The sequence below is a fragment of the Rattus norvegicus genome, chromosome 11 (genome assembly GCF_021556685.1).
Source record: "Rattus norvegicus strain SHRSP/BbbUtx chromosome 11, alternate assembly SHRSP_T2T, whole genome shotgun sequence".
NCBI lineage: Eukaryota > Metazoa > Chordata > Mammalia > Rodentia > Muridae > Rattus > Rattus norvegicus.
In genome coordinates, this window is record NC_141544.1 from 98,685,792 (window position 1) to 98,700,584 (window position 14,793).

The 14,793-nt window shown below is 43.9% G+C and overlaps 1 protein-coding gene across 6 annotated transcripts; it reads left to right on the plus strand.

Moving 5' to 3' along the window:
• Positions 1 to 1,604: 1,604 nt before the first annotated feature.
• On the plus strand, positions 1,605 to 9,440 carry Mzt2 (mitotic spindle organizing protein 2). Of its 6 annotated transcripts, none has more exons than XM_087575640.1 (4): positions 1,605 to 1,746; positions 2,214 to 2,395; positions 2,552 to 2,697; positions 7,228 to 9,440. In XM_087575640.1, the coding sequence occupies exons 2-4, from the start codon at positions 2,223 to 2,225 to the stop codon at positions 7,383 to 7,385; spliced, it is 477 nt and encodes a 158-aa protein (XP_087431766.1). In that variant the 5' UTR covers positions 1,605 to 1,746; positions 2,214 to 2,222; the 3' UTR covers positions 7,386 to 9,440.
• The last annotated feature ends 5,353 nt before the right edge of the window (positions 9,441 to 14,793 follow it).

A 14,793-nucleotide genomic window follows, 5' to 3' on the forward strand; every position in this document is an offset into this window, starting at 1 on the left:
AGAGAGAGAGAGAGAGAGAGAAAGAGAGAGAGAGAGAAAGAGAGGCATTTTATATGAGCATGTTTTGTGTATGCATAAATGTTTGAATTTTTACGTGTGATTAGTACAAGAGCTCTCAACTAAGGTCTCTAAGTCTATGCAGTCTAGCCCTCTGGCCTTTCTTAGAGTTGAGACCATGTGTAATTGGGACAGAATTGTATGCAAATGGTGGAGTGACTCACGTGAGGGTCCAATGACCCTACCTTGAGCTTCCTTCTGTGAATGAATACTGGCCATCCATGGACCTGAGGTGTTACATACTTAACAGGCAGAGCTGATCTCATGGATAACAGCTGTTTGGGTAGGAAGAGAATGCTGTGTCACACTTGGATTTGCCTCCTGTTTGTACTCTTGAGCACTTTGAGCAATAGAAGCTGGATTCTGGAGCCATCAACCATCCGCTTGTGAGCTACCAACCCCATGAGAAACTAAAGAGGCAGGGAGGGCCTATATTTACATCACGGCCACAGCTCTGCAAAAACCTGAGGAAATGTTCTGGAATCCTGCAAACGAGCCCCTGGATGTCCCACCACGGGAATCAGGTGCCAGACTAGATGCACATACGTCCTGCGATGTCAGCTCCTGGAGCCAAACTCATTCCCCACAGCCCACTGACTCGTCACAGTCGCCAGTAGCTTCCTGTCATCATGATCCTTCCTCACTGTGACAGAGGCGCCATTTAACATGGAAAGTCGTGTCAATGGTGGTTAGTTCTGAGGTCTGGACCTTGGTGACTGGCCAAAGGTCCAAGTATGAAGACCAGCAGAACCAGGGAAGCTGTGTTCAGTATAAGAAATAAAGGAGGAAGGATGAGTACTGTCTAGATGCTGTAAATTCTCCCTTCCCAGTAATGGCTACTTTTCCTCTTAAGAATGAAGACTAATCATCCCATATATTTTTATATTGAAAATATTTTAAAAGTACTCTATAATCTGATCATGGTTTCTCTCACTCATCTCCTCCCACTTCTCCACTTCCCCACCTTCTCAGCTATATGCTCGCTCGCTCTCTCTCTCTCTCCCTCCCTCCCTCTAGCAAACAGACACATAAAAATAAATAAATCAAACCAGAATAAAACAAATCAATCAAACTGAAAACAAACAAACATTCACAAGCAGGGACACACACACACACACACACACACACACACACACACACACACACACACACACACACATATGCAAAAGACCAGTAAAGTAAAATGGACAGAGCATCAGGAGACAAAATATCTCCAAGAGTTCCCCTGCATAAATGTTAAATGCCCCTCCTGGTCCCCTTTCACTCTGTGTGTGCACTTTTGGACTGGCTCCCCAGGTCTACTCTATCCGGATGGCAGTGACACTTGATTCACGGTGACCAGTCAAACATTTGCGGTTCTCAACACACCGGCCAAGCTGACATGTTGAATTCACCTCCCGTCGTTTCGCATGCCTGCCTATCTTCAGAAATAAACGCCGCTTTCGGTCCCCAGCTCTGAAAAAAAAAATAAACGCCGCTATCTGGACTCAGAACACGGAAATAGCGTCATCGAGCTGCGCGTCATCAAGCCACACCGCCTGCCCAGTGGAAAAGCGGCTCAACCACTCGGGAAAGGCGCCTGCAAAAGCAAAAGCCAACCAAGTTTTGCGGCAGAAGCGGTTGGCCACAAAGGCGCGTGCGCAGAGACGTCGTCCGCTGCTCTTTACTCCTAGTATAAGTATTTCCGGGGTGAGGGTAGGGGTGAGGGTGAGGGTGGGGGTGGGGGTAGGGGTCGGGTGAGGGTTCGGGTGAGGGTTCGGGAAGGAGTGCGTGTTGCTCTAAAAGTAAAGGCTGTCTAGGGACCGTCAACAAAGCTGGTAATAACACGCAATCGTGAATACCGGTCATGCAACAGACATTTAGTACCCAGTACATACCAGGCATTATTCTAGGGGCTGCTACCTAAGCCAGAGGTCTAAGTCTGATGGTCAGGCAGCCGTCAGCTTTCCATCACCCCACTCCATGCCTAACACAGTGCCCAGTGTACATTATACGTTCAGAATAAGTAAGCAATCGACTATGTAAAGACCTCTTGGGACTCTTGCCTCCGTGCTGGAGCTGTTGGCTTGCAGAGACCCTGCAAGGAAACGGGTGGCCAGTAGCAGGTGCTGTGGAGTCACCAGGGTGGGCTGTGCCCAACACTGATCCCTTTTCAGGCTACACGAATGGCGGGGGCAGCTGGTGGTGGTGGTGCTGGACTCGCGGTATCCACAGGATTGGAGGCAGCAACGCTGCAGAAGCTGGCGCTTCGGCGGAAGAAGGTGCTGGGGGCCGAGGAGATGGAGCTGTATGAGCTATCGCAGGCTGCAGGCGCCGCCATAGACCCCGATGTGTTCAAGTGAGAAGGCGAGGGACTTTGAGCTGATACTCTCTACATCTGCTACTCCAAAATATCCGGGTCTCTATAAGGAGTTTCAAAACGGTGGCGCGACTCTTGGATCATGTCTGCCCTATGGCTTGCAATGTTCACTAAGCACTGCATTTGTTTCCCCAGGATTCTAGTGGACTTGCTGAATCTGAACGTGGCTCCCCTCGCCGTCTTCCAGATGCTGAAGTCCATGTGTGCTGGACAGCGGCTGGCAAGCGATCCCCAGGACTCGGTGTCCATGTCTCTGTCCACGTCCACATCAGAGACCCGAGGTTAGAGGTGGGCTGGGTACTTCTGCCAAGAGGGTGCCCAGGGTTGGGGAGGAGCAGAGAACTCCAGGATGGCTTGTCATATAACTTCTTAGCCTGTCTATAGGCCTCCTTCCAGGAACCTTAGTTGACTCCGCGTTTGGGATTGTACTGTTAGACCAAAGACTGGTCCAAGCAGGCTAGGGTCCATCTGTCTGATTCCTTACCACTTTTTCATCATGCCACATTCTACAGGTACTGGAATAAACATGGCTTTGGTCTTCATTTGCCTGACAATCACAAACAGGGTCAGGGATGTGCTCAGAGAACAGAGCAAGCAACTCCTTACTTACCCTTCCCAGGCCCAGGTCTAGCTCCCACATCTCAGGCCAGGCCAGCACACAACCCAATTTTTGGGTTACAGGACTGTAGCCATCTGACTGCCATGGAACATGGGTCTGACAGAAAGATTAGCCCAGTGCTCAGGTGTGAAGGGTTCCCCTGCTCTTGTGGTCGTGACTGGGACCAGGTATAAGCAGATGATGGTAACCAGAGTGTGTAACAGAGGGATCTCTTATCTTCCAACCTACCCATCCTATCTGTTTGCATCTGTTCTCTTTGGCTGTTGGAACCCTCTGAAATACAGCTTGTACTCCTAGAAGAGTAGAAGGAGATCCAGTGGTGGTTCCCTGTCAGGAACAACCCAGAAGGAATACAAGTGGGGTAAAATGAGCAGCCTGGCCCACTGAAGGGAAGCTGACAGGCCTGGGGACCCACACATATGCACTGAACACCCTCTTTCTGATCAATTTGTGTCTCTCTGGCCTCAAACAGTCTCCTTCCTCTGCTAGGAGGAGAAACAAGGGTAACCTTTTTCTCAAGCCTGCAGCCTCTCCAGGTCTGACGGCCCTGATCCCAAGCACCTGTCTCCCTCCCCCGTCTGTTCACTCTGGTTCTCTTGCTGCCTGTCTTCTCTTTTCACAGGCATTTGATTGTCTGATCTCTAGGTTTGGTGTTGATGTGCATACTTCCACTGGAAATTGCCATTGTCCCACAAGGCCAGGACAGCTTTGAGCTACAATACCAGCCGTGCAGCTCAGAATCAGGACACGTTTTCTTGCTCAGTCTATCAAAGACAATAGTATTTTTAGAATATGCATTTGGGCTGGTGCTCCAGGATAAGACCAACACCCCGACACTTGCACAATTTAAAAATCCCTACTCAGGCAGAGGATGTAGGTCAGGGACAAACATGAGGTATCATGGTATGCCGTAGGGAACATGACCTCAGCCTCTTCAACACTGCCCCTTGGCTGATTGCAAGTATGGCATAGGGAACAGATGCCTCCCCCCAACCTCCTTGACAACACATTTTCAGGTCACCCACATGTACTTGTAACCTGTGTTTTCTCTCCTGCCTAATTTGTGGCCTGAGATATCATTCATGTATTGGCACATATGGTAAGATATGGGTCCAGTTATTAGGGTACGTGGGTTCCCAGGGCTTATCCAGTTGTTGTTCCTCTTCCATATGCTCCCCATGTTGCTGAGCTCTGTCCTAAGTGCCTCCTCTAGGTTGAGAAGGCTGAGGAGGATTGGGGATGGACTACAGAATGAAATAAAAAATACCTGTTGAGGACAAGAACTACAGAGTTGTTAGCTCTGGAAGGTTTAGTCCTAGAAAGTTCTGAGGGATGTTGTAAACTAGGAAGCTTAGGAATACTGGCTGCTGTGGAAGGAGTGAAGGAGAGTGGAGCACAGGTGGGGCTGAGCCTGTAGTGTAAGACCCTGACTCTTGGTCAGTGTACTTCAAGACACTCCCGAGTCAGACACTGAGATGCAGATTGATGCAAAAGCAAGAGGTTTATTTTCCAGCGTGTCAGGGTCAACCTTCAGTCAGTCCCTGAAGGTGAGTGATGAGAAGGCAACCCAGAATGGCTACTACAAGCAGTTTTTGTACTTTTTAGGGGCACAGGTTACCTCAGTAAGGTTATAGTTCAAACTTATTGGCTAAGCATATTAACCTTTAAGTCTATTATTGGCTAGCAAGCATCAGTCAGTACATTCTGAGAATTTTCTACTCAAGAATGTTCCTGTGGGAGGAGAATGGAACTTGGCCTAGCCTTGACCTGAGGTGTGTGGGTGTAAGGCTGGTGAAAGCCCCTAGGGTCCTTCATTAGCTCATAGGTTACCAGGTGAGGCATAGAGATATCTGACTTCTGTGTGTCTTAGCATCCGTACCCTCATACCTTTAAGCTACCCTATCAATGACCAAGTATGAGATGGGGAATGTAGCAGGAGTGGTCAGAGTTGTTCCAGTTGGAGGGATGTGATGGCCGGTAATGTCAGGTTTGTGACCATTGGCGTTTGCCATAGCTCCCCTGGAGGAACTAGATTGGCTGTGCTCCAGGCCATGAGTTAGATTCTCTTCAGCTCCTAGAGTCTGTATATCTTGATGCAGCAGGACTCTCTGCAGCTGGACCCTGGCTGTCCAGGTGGCCTTTAGTGAATCACTCATGTCTAGCAGAGAAAAAGGAAACAGTCCTGCAGTCACTGACCACAGTGGTCTTCTTTCATGCGGAGGAAAATGGGTTCAGTTCAGTGCTTCCCTATTTAGAATTAGGGAAACTTGACCATTTGAAAAGCTCTCCCTCCAGAAAGCACAAGGTAAAATTTTGAGTGTAGAAGCCAGACATCTTTCATAAGCTGGACTGTTCAGTAAATGAGCCATAATGGGGCAGCTATGGTCAAGGCTGGATTTTGAAGGACTACTATGAAAATGAATACAACATCTCATGAATATAAATGGACATATAATGAGATAATAATCAAGCTGTCCACTGATAGCTGTAGGAACTCATCTTAAGACTACCCCTCCCCTACAAACACCAAAAACTACAAATGCTCAAGTTCCTCATATAAAATGTCTTTCATGCATGCTACCTTCCTTCCCTCTGATTTTTTTTTACATTGACAGACATCTTCATATTTTGATGCAGATTTGAAGTTCTATTTTCTTACATTGGTACAAAATTAAATATTGATACAGATTTAAGGTTTTCATTAACATAGATCTTTATATATTGATCCAAAATTTAAAACTAATTTTGTTACTCTTAGATAGGCATTGTGCCTATGCAACTCACTTAAGATTACCAGGGTTAGACCAGATATTCTTCTTTTTTTTTTGAATTGGATATTTTTTATTTACATTTCAAATGTTATTCCATTTCCTGGTTTCCTGGCCATGAGCCCCTTATGCCATCCCCCTCCCCTTTTTCTATAAGGGTGTTTCCCCTCTCCGACTACCTCCCCTCCAACATTTCTGATATTCCCCTGCACTGGGGGGGGTCCAGCCTTGGCAGGACCAAGGGCTTCTCCTCCCACTGGTGCCCAACAAGGCCATCCTCTGCTACATATGCAGCTGGAGTCATGGGTCTGTCCATGTGTACTTTTTGGGTAGTGGTTTAGTCCCTGGGAGCTCTGGTTGGTTGGCATTGTTGTTCTTATGGGGTTGCAAGCCCCTCCAGCTCTTTCAATCCTTTCTACAATTCCTCCAACAGGGATCCCATTCTTAGTTCAGTGGTTTGCTGCTAGCATTCACGTCTGTATTTGACATGCTCTGGATGAACCTCTCAGGAGACAGCTATATCAGTCTCCTGTCAGCATGCACTTCTTGGCTTCATCAATATTAACTAGTTTTGGTGGCTGAATATATATGGGCTGTATACCCAGATGGGGCAGGCTTAGAATGGCCATTCCTTCAGTCTCTGCTCCAAACTTTGTCTCCATATCGCCTCCTATGAATATTTTTGTTTTCCCTTTTATGAAGGAAGAGGTAAACCTGTGCCAGATACTTAAAAAGTTCATTCTTAAAGTTCCATTTCTCTAGGGCCACTTCTGGTGTGATAGTCTTCATTAGTCAGGGTTGTTTAAAGGAACTAAACTGATAAAATGAAAACATGTATTAAAATTATACATACATGCATACATATATAAATATGTATACTCAAAAGGGATTCATCGGAGTGGCTTACAAGCTGCAGTCAGAGATACAGTCCAACAGAAAGTCCAAGAGTCAAGTAGTTTTTCAGTTTACAAGATTCAGTGTCAGCATTCCCAACCTGCTGTTAGAGTCCCCAGGGGTTTCTACAGAGTCTTGAGTTTACGTTGGAATTCCAAAAAAGGGGATTCTAACACCAGCAAAGAAATGCTTCAGCAGCAAGACAGATGAGTCAGGGAAAATGAGAACAAACAGGCAAAAAGCAAAAGCTTCCTTCTTCCCTGTCCTTTCTTGTGGGCCGCCAACAGGTGTGGCACAGAGTTAGTGCTGGTGCTCCCACATCAACTCTCTTACCAATGTGCCAGCATCTTAGGTTTTAGTTGATCCCAGATGTAGTCAAGTTAACAACCAAGATTACGAATCCTATATCTGCAGCTGAAACGGGTTGTATACAGCAGAAAGGTGGGCATATTTCCTGGGAAACAGAATGGTAAGTGTGCTGCAGCTGAAGTCTGCCCTAGTCCTCATTATTGGGTTCTATATCTTTTCAGGAAGAAACCGAGGTGGCCCCATTCTCGGTAATGTGACTATAGTGGCAGAACGTGGAAGCCGTGAAAGACCCATCCAGAGGATGCCACGCCAGCCCAGTGCTACTAGGCTGCCCAAGGTGGGAGGACCTGGAAAAAGTAACTCCCGAAGCAGCCCATAGGCTAGAACAGAGATTGCACTTGACACACACTCCTCAAGGCAGATGGTGTCCATCTCTTCATTTCCTTAAACCCTTCTGAGAAGCTGAACATCTGTAGCTGCTGTTTTTTGATACTATTAAAAGACTTAGATTTAGAGTGGATTCTATGTGGAGTCCACCTTTCTGCTGTATATGGTTTTGCTACAGTCAAACTTGGACACATAACAGTGATTTTTGTCTTTTTAAATCTTATTTGGAGTCTAAGAAAATATATATGAGTCTTCTTATAAACAAGCCAATGTGCTTTCCAGAATGTAAAAAGTTCCCAGAAGGCCCACCTTTCACAGTGTTGGTAGGTACGGGTACCAGTATGGTTGCCTGGTGAGTCCACACCTCAGTATGGATGGGCTGTTACCCTCTGGATCATACATGTTGTGAAGACTTCAGTAACATGCATTTACCCCTCCCCGCCAAACCTCCCTTTTAACAGTTAACCCAGTATTAGGAATTCTGTGGCCATTGCCCACACAGATATGTTTTAGATTCTCTATTTCTTTTCTCTTTCTGTCTCTCTCCTTTTTTGTTTGTTTAAATTGATAAAGGTGCTTACTTTATAACCCATGCTGGCCTGCACCTCAATATCCCCTGTCATCTGCCTCCTTAGTTCTGGGACTGAAGTTCATGTCCATGCCACTCTCACCATGCCAGGCTGAACTTTTTTTATTTTTATTTTTTTTAACTTTAGTTAGCATGCCTCCTCAGTGTAGGAATGATCAAGCATATGCTTTAAGTGGGCCCAAGCCTCTGCCATGATTGTGATGTTGCTGAGCCAGCCTCCTGTTCCTTGGCCTTGTCTGTCCAAGATCATAGTTGGGAAAGGGCTAATAGTTACTGCTCACCTGACTGAGAAGGAAGAAAGTACCCATGGTGCTTGAATTGAAAGAGCCAGACTTGGGGTCAATATGAGGCTACTGGGAAAATTCCACCACAAACCTCTGAGTAAAAAGACCCCTCTCTTCCAGGAGAAGTAGAAGTAGAGCTAGTTTAGTTCCTGAAACAGCTGCAAGCCAAACTGTTGAACAAAATCACCTGTGACTCCCAACCAAAAGTCCTGAATGGTAAATTGAGTGGATTTGGAAGTTGTTTCACTCCACCAAATGCACATAGTACCCTGCCTAGTTACCACTGTGCAAATCTGCCCCAATTGTTTGCAAGGTTAACTCTCCCTGTTAGAGTCTGCTCCCCTTGAAGTGGGAAGGCCCCAACACGTCAGAATGAATAAACTCCTTGCTTTTGCATCACTGCCTCTGTTAGTCTCATTCAAGAGGTCCCAGAAAGGTTCAATTTGTACCTCACAGAATCAAGTCCAGATACAGTAGCCACTTTCTCTTTAATGGAAGACACATTGTAGATACTCTTCCATGACTCCCTTCTTACATTCTGGAGAAAACATTATTTCCATTACCACCCCGGCAGGCAGCCCTCCTGTGACTGTTGTGGCTATCATGGTTTAAGGAGAAGGCCTACTCTGTGTTGAAGACAGGTACTGTGAGTTTGAGAATCAAGATTTCAGAGGTGTCAGCAGCAATGCATAGGGCCAAACAGATTAACAAAATTATTCTCAAAGGATAAGGTGCTAAACATTTTAGATTTGGTTTGCCACAACTGCTCAACTGTGCCAAAGTACTACAGAAACAAGCACACAACCTATACATGATTGGTTGTAGCTGTGTAATTCTGTGTGAAATGAGGCAGCTGTCTTCACGTTCAGAAAAGGATAATCCCAGAGAAAACATGATAGGTGTGATGGTTTGTATATGCTCACCCTAGAGAGTGGCACTATTAGAGGGTGTGACTCTTTTGGAGTAGATATGGCCTTGTTGGAGTAGGTATGTCACTGTGGGCATGGACTTAACACCCTCATCCTAGCTGCCTGGAAGTCAGCCTTCAAATGAAGAACTCTCAGCTTCTCTTGCACATTGCCTGCCTGGATGCTGCCATATTTCCACCTTTAAGATAATGGACTGAACTTCTGAAACTATAAACCAGCCCTAATTAAATGTTGTCCTTATAAGAGTTGCCTTGGTCATGGTATCTTTTCACAGCAGTAAAACCCTAATTAAGACATAAGGTAAGAAAGTATTGCAAAACCAACCAGTCATGGGGCTATAGACCTGTAATTTTGGTATGTGGGAAGCAGAGATAATAGGAAGCCACAGTTTCTAAGCCAGGGATTCACAGTGAGACCCAGTCCTAAAACAAACACAGAGGAACATATAACAAGCACAGGCATACAGGAACACACCTATAATACTCAGGAGACAAAAGCAGAATGATTTGGAGGAGTTCAAGGTCATCTTTGATTACATATTGAGTTCACAACCAGCTTGTGACACATTATCCAATATCTAAAAACCTAAACTGTGAGAAGATGGCATGGAGAATCAGTGGTTCTCAAACATCCTAATGCTGTGATCTTTTAGTGCAGTTCCTCAGCTTTTGGTGACATAAAGTTTATGTTGTTACTTCCTAATTATAATTTTGCTACTGTTATGAATCATAATGTAGATATATGATATGCAGTCATAAAGTTTTAGTTGTTACTTCCTAATTATAATTTTGCTACTGTTATGAATCATAATGTAGATATATGATATGCAGGATACATAATATGTGACCTCTGTCAAAAGGCCTTTCAACTCTCAAAGGGGTCGTAACCCATAGGTTCTGAACACTGACTTAGGAAATTGAGGCTAGAGGACTGTGAGAGGACAGGGGCAGTTACTTGTATTACAGAGCCAACACCCTGTCTCAAAACAAGAACTTATTTCAGTGAAATCATCAGAAACGAGGATTCAACTACAAAAGGTGGCAAAAAAAAAGCAAAGCACAGAGGCCCACCCTTCTAACATACAAAGAAGCAACAGGACTTGGTAATCAACTATTGAAAAAAGCTGAGATGTGACAGCAAAGTTTCCAATGTGCATTAGATCAGAATTAATTTTGTATAGAGTGATCAGGGTGCCAAAAAAATGTAATTTTTAAGCACAATAAAATTTATTAGTTTGTTTTGAATCAGATATTATATATGTATGACATTTAAATATCTACATACTTATAGAATGAACTGGCATCTAGATGAAGATGGTTTATTAATATGTTAAAATTCCCATTTTAAAATATATTTACCGGGCTGGAGAGATGGCTCAGCACTTAAAAGCACTGACTGCTCTTCCAGAGGTCCTGAGTTCAATTCCCAGCAACCACATGGTGGTTCACACCCATCTATAATAGCATTAGATGCCCTCTTCTGGTGTGTCTGAAGAGAGTGACAGTGTATTCAAATACATAAATCACACACACACACACACACACACACACACACACACACACACCTATCATCTATCTATCTATCTATCTATCTATCTATCTATCTATCTATCTATCTATCTGTAATCAAGACAGGAATGGCTGCTAAGAGTGGCCGTGAACTCACAGTGGCTGGCAATCCTCCTGAGGATTTCTATGCAGACAGCTATTTATGGTCGAGGGAAGGTATGTTCCTCAGTGGTAAGATGCGCATACTCCTGTAAACCCAATTTACACTTCCTGGGTCACAAAAGAATGACAGTAGGAGGGGATCTCACTGGAAAGAGGAGGAGGATGTACAGGAGAGGGAGAAGGCCATAAGAAGACAATGTGTGGTGACTATGACTAAATTATGTCATGTATAGTGTAATAACATGAAAAATAAACTGGTACAGAAATGGTTAAGCAAGGAAAAAGAGGAAAATAATAAAGGTAAAAAATTAGCAAACCAAGAATCAATACACACCTTTCAATCTGAATATAAATGGTCTTGCTACCCCAATCACAACATAGACTAGTAGATTGGATTTCCCCCTTCTTCCCCTTAAAAAAATTGTTGCCTTCAAGGACTGTATTTCACCATGAAACACACTACCTCTTTTAGTCATGGTTCTCTAATAAAATGGGGCGTGTGTGTGTGTGTGTGTGTGTGTGTTGTTTTTTCTTAGAGTGGCTTAACAGACTTTGGTTAGACTATTCCAACAAAGACTTTTGCAGAAGGAAAGTTCAAGAATCCAGTAGATCTCTGCCAAGTTCCAGGACAGCCAAGTTTAGGCAATGAAGGAGTTGGAAAACAGAAATCTGGTAATAAAATAAGGGAGGCCATGTTCCAGCCCCAGCAAGCAGCAGAACTGGCAGCTTTAGCAATGTGGCTCTGTCTTTAGAGCCAAGAATAAAAATGGTTACTGGGACAACTGATGCTGGTTAGTTGGAGCTAAGGAATTAGCAGTGATTGAGAAGAAACCAGCATCACCGAGGTGAAATCTAGGAAGTGTTTTCTGAGAGCACAAAGAAGCTGTGTTCCAGAGACAGGCAAGATTGTACCTCAGGCTGAATCTGGAATTGGTAATGTATAAGAGTCACCAGAGCATCTGAGGCTTGGCACTATGAGAAGCCAGGGAAGGCTGTTGGTGAAGGTGCGGCTTCAGTTGGTGTTGACAGCCCAGGACTGAAGGGGTTATACAAAGAAATTGAGGCTTAGCACCATGAAGGGAGCCTATGAGAGGCTATTGGTGAAGCCTAGTTACAGCAGAAGACCCCGGCATATTAGAGATGTCAGTACCTGGGATGAGAACCAAGAACCACAGCAGCAGTGGAGTGGAATACACCAGATCCTGGAGTACTACAGAGGGCAGAGCTGGAGATGTGACCCAAGCACTTTTGACGAGTCCAGATCATGTGCAGATCCCAGACAATGGAACAAGAAGCTGTGAAGTTCATAAAGGCAGGAGCAGTCAGGGACAGGATACTTTCGGTTTCTGCCTGCACCCAGAGCTGAACTAGGGAAGAGAGCTGGACTCTCAGAAGTGCAGACAATCCTGAGAGCCGAGGGGAGACAGCCACTTCTGCTCACATTCCTGGCCCAAGAGGAACCTGCCTAGAGGCCTTTGGATACAGGAACCAAGGAGCAGTCAGGGGTAGGACCCTTCTGGTTTCAACCTGAGCCCAGAGATGAAAGTCAGTCTCCAGGAGCGCTGACACACCTGAGAGCAGAGGTAAAACCAATTCTTCTGCTCCACCCAACCTGCCTAGAGGTTTTAGGACACACAAACCAAGGAGCAGCTCTCTGTTCCCAGATCCCTCTGAAAGAAAATAGGTCAACGGGATGCTGACACACAGGCTTACAACAGGGTCAAGCAACAGTCAGAGACAGCAAGACAAAGCTAACACCAGAGACAACCTGACGGTGAGAGGAAAGCTCAGGAACCTAAGCAACAGAAACCAAGAGTACCTAGCATCATCAGAGGCCAGTTCTCCCACCAAAGCAAATACTGGATATTCAAACACACCAGAAAAGCAAGATGTGGATTTTAAATCACATCTCATGATGATGATAGAGGACTTTAAGAAGGACATAAATAATTTCCTTAAAAAAATACAGAACAACACAGGTAAACAAGTAGAAGCCCTTAAAGAGGGAAACACAAAAATCCCTTAAAGAATTACAGGAAAATGAAACCAAACAGGCGAGGGAATTGAAAAAACCGTCCAGGATTTAAAAATGGGAATAGAAACAATAAAGAAATCACAAAGGGAGACAAACCTGGAGATAGAAAACCTAGGAAAGAGATCAGGAGTCATAGATGCAAGCCTCACTAACAGAATACAAGAGATAGAATAGAGAATCTCAGGAGCAGAAGATACCACAGAAAACATTGACACAACTGTCAAAGAAAATGTAAAATGCAAAAAGCTCTTAATGAAAAACATCCAGGAAATCCAGGACACAATGAGAAGACCAAACCTCAGGATAATAGGTATAGAAGAGAGTGAAGACTCCCAACTTAAAGAGCCAGTAAATATCTTCAACAAAATACACTAAATGTACAAAACAAAGAAAGAATATTAAAAGCAGTAAGAGAAAAAGGTCAAGTAACATATAAAGGCAGACCTATCAGAATTACACCAGACTTCTCAACAGAGACTATCAAAGTCAGAAGATCCTGGTCAGATGTCATACAGACCCTAAGCCTGCCAGCCCAGGCTGCTATATCCAGCAAAACTCTCAATTAACAAAGATGGAGAAAACAAGATATTCCATGACAAAATCAAGTTTACACAATATATTTCCACAAATCCAGCCCTATAAAGGATAACAGATGGAAACTGCCAACAGAAGGAGGAAAACTAAACCCTGTAAAAAGCAAGAAAGTAATCTCATTGCAACAAACCCAAAAGAAGAAAGCCACACAAAAGTAATTCCACCTCTAACAACAAAAATAACAGGAAACAAGAATCACTATTCCTTAATAACTCTGAACATCAATGGACTCAATTCCCCAATAAAAAGACATAGACTAACAGACTGGATACATAAAGAGGACCCAGCATTTTGCTGCCTACAGAAAACACACCTCAGTGACAAAGACTGACATTACCTCAGAGTGAAAGGCTGGAAGTCAATTTTCCAAGCAAATGGTCCCAAGAAACAAGCTGGAGTAGCCATTCTAATATTGAATACAATCAACTTTCAAGCAAAAGTCATCAAAAAAGATACGGAAGGACTCTTCATATTAATCAAAGGAATAATCTACCAAGATGAACTCTGAATTCTGAATATCTATGCTCCAAATGCAAGGGCACCTACATTCATAAAGGAAACCTTACTAAAGCTCAAAGCACACATTGCACCTCACACAATGGGAGATGTCAACAACCCACTATCATCAATGGACAGATCATGGAAACAAACTAAACAGAGACACAGAGAAACTAACAGAAGTTATAAAACAAATGGATTTTACATATATTTATAGAACATTTCATTCTAAAAGAAAAAGAATATACCTTTTCTCAGTACCTCATGAACTCTCTACAAAATTGACCTTATAATTGGTCACAAAACAGACCTGAACAGATACAAGAAGACTGAAATAATCCCATTTATAATATCAGATCACCACAGACTACAGCTAGTCTTCAATAACAACAGAAAGCCAACATACACATGAACTCTGAACAATGCTCTACTCAATGGTAACTTGGAAAAAATATAGAAAGAAATTAAAGACTTTTTAGAATTTAATAAAAATGAAGGCACAGCATACCCAAACTTATGGGACACAATGAAAGCAGTGCTAAGAAGAAAACTCTAGTGCTGGGTGAGTCCAAAAAGAAACAGGAGAGAGCAAACATTAGCAGCTTGACAGCACACCTAAAAGCTCTAGAAGAAAAGTAAATATACCCAAGAGGAGTAGATGGCAGGAAACAATCAAACTCAGGGTTGAAATTAACCAAGTAGAAAAAAAGAACTATACAACAAATCAGCAAAACCCGGAGCTGGATCTTTGAGAAAGTAAAAAAGATACATAAGCCCTTAGCCAGACCAACCAGAGGGCAC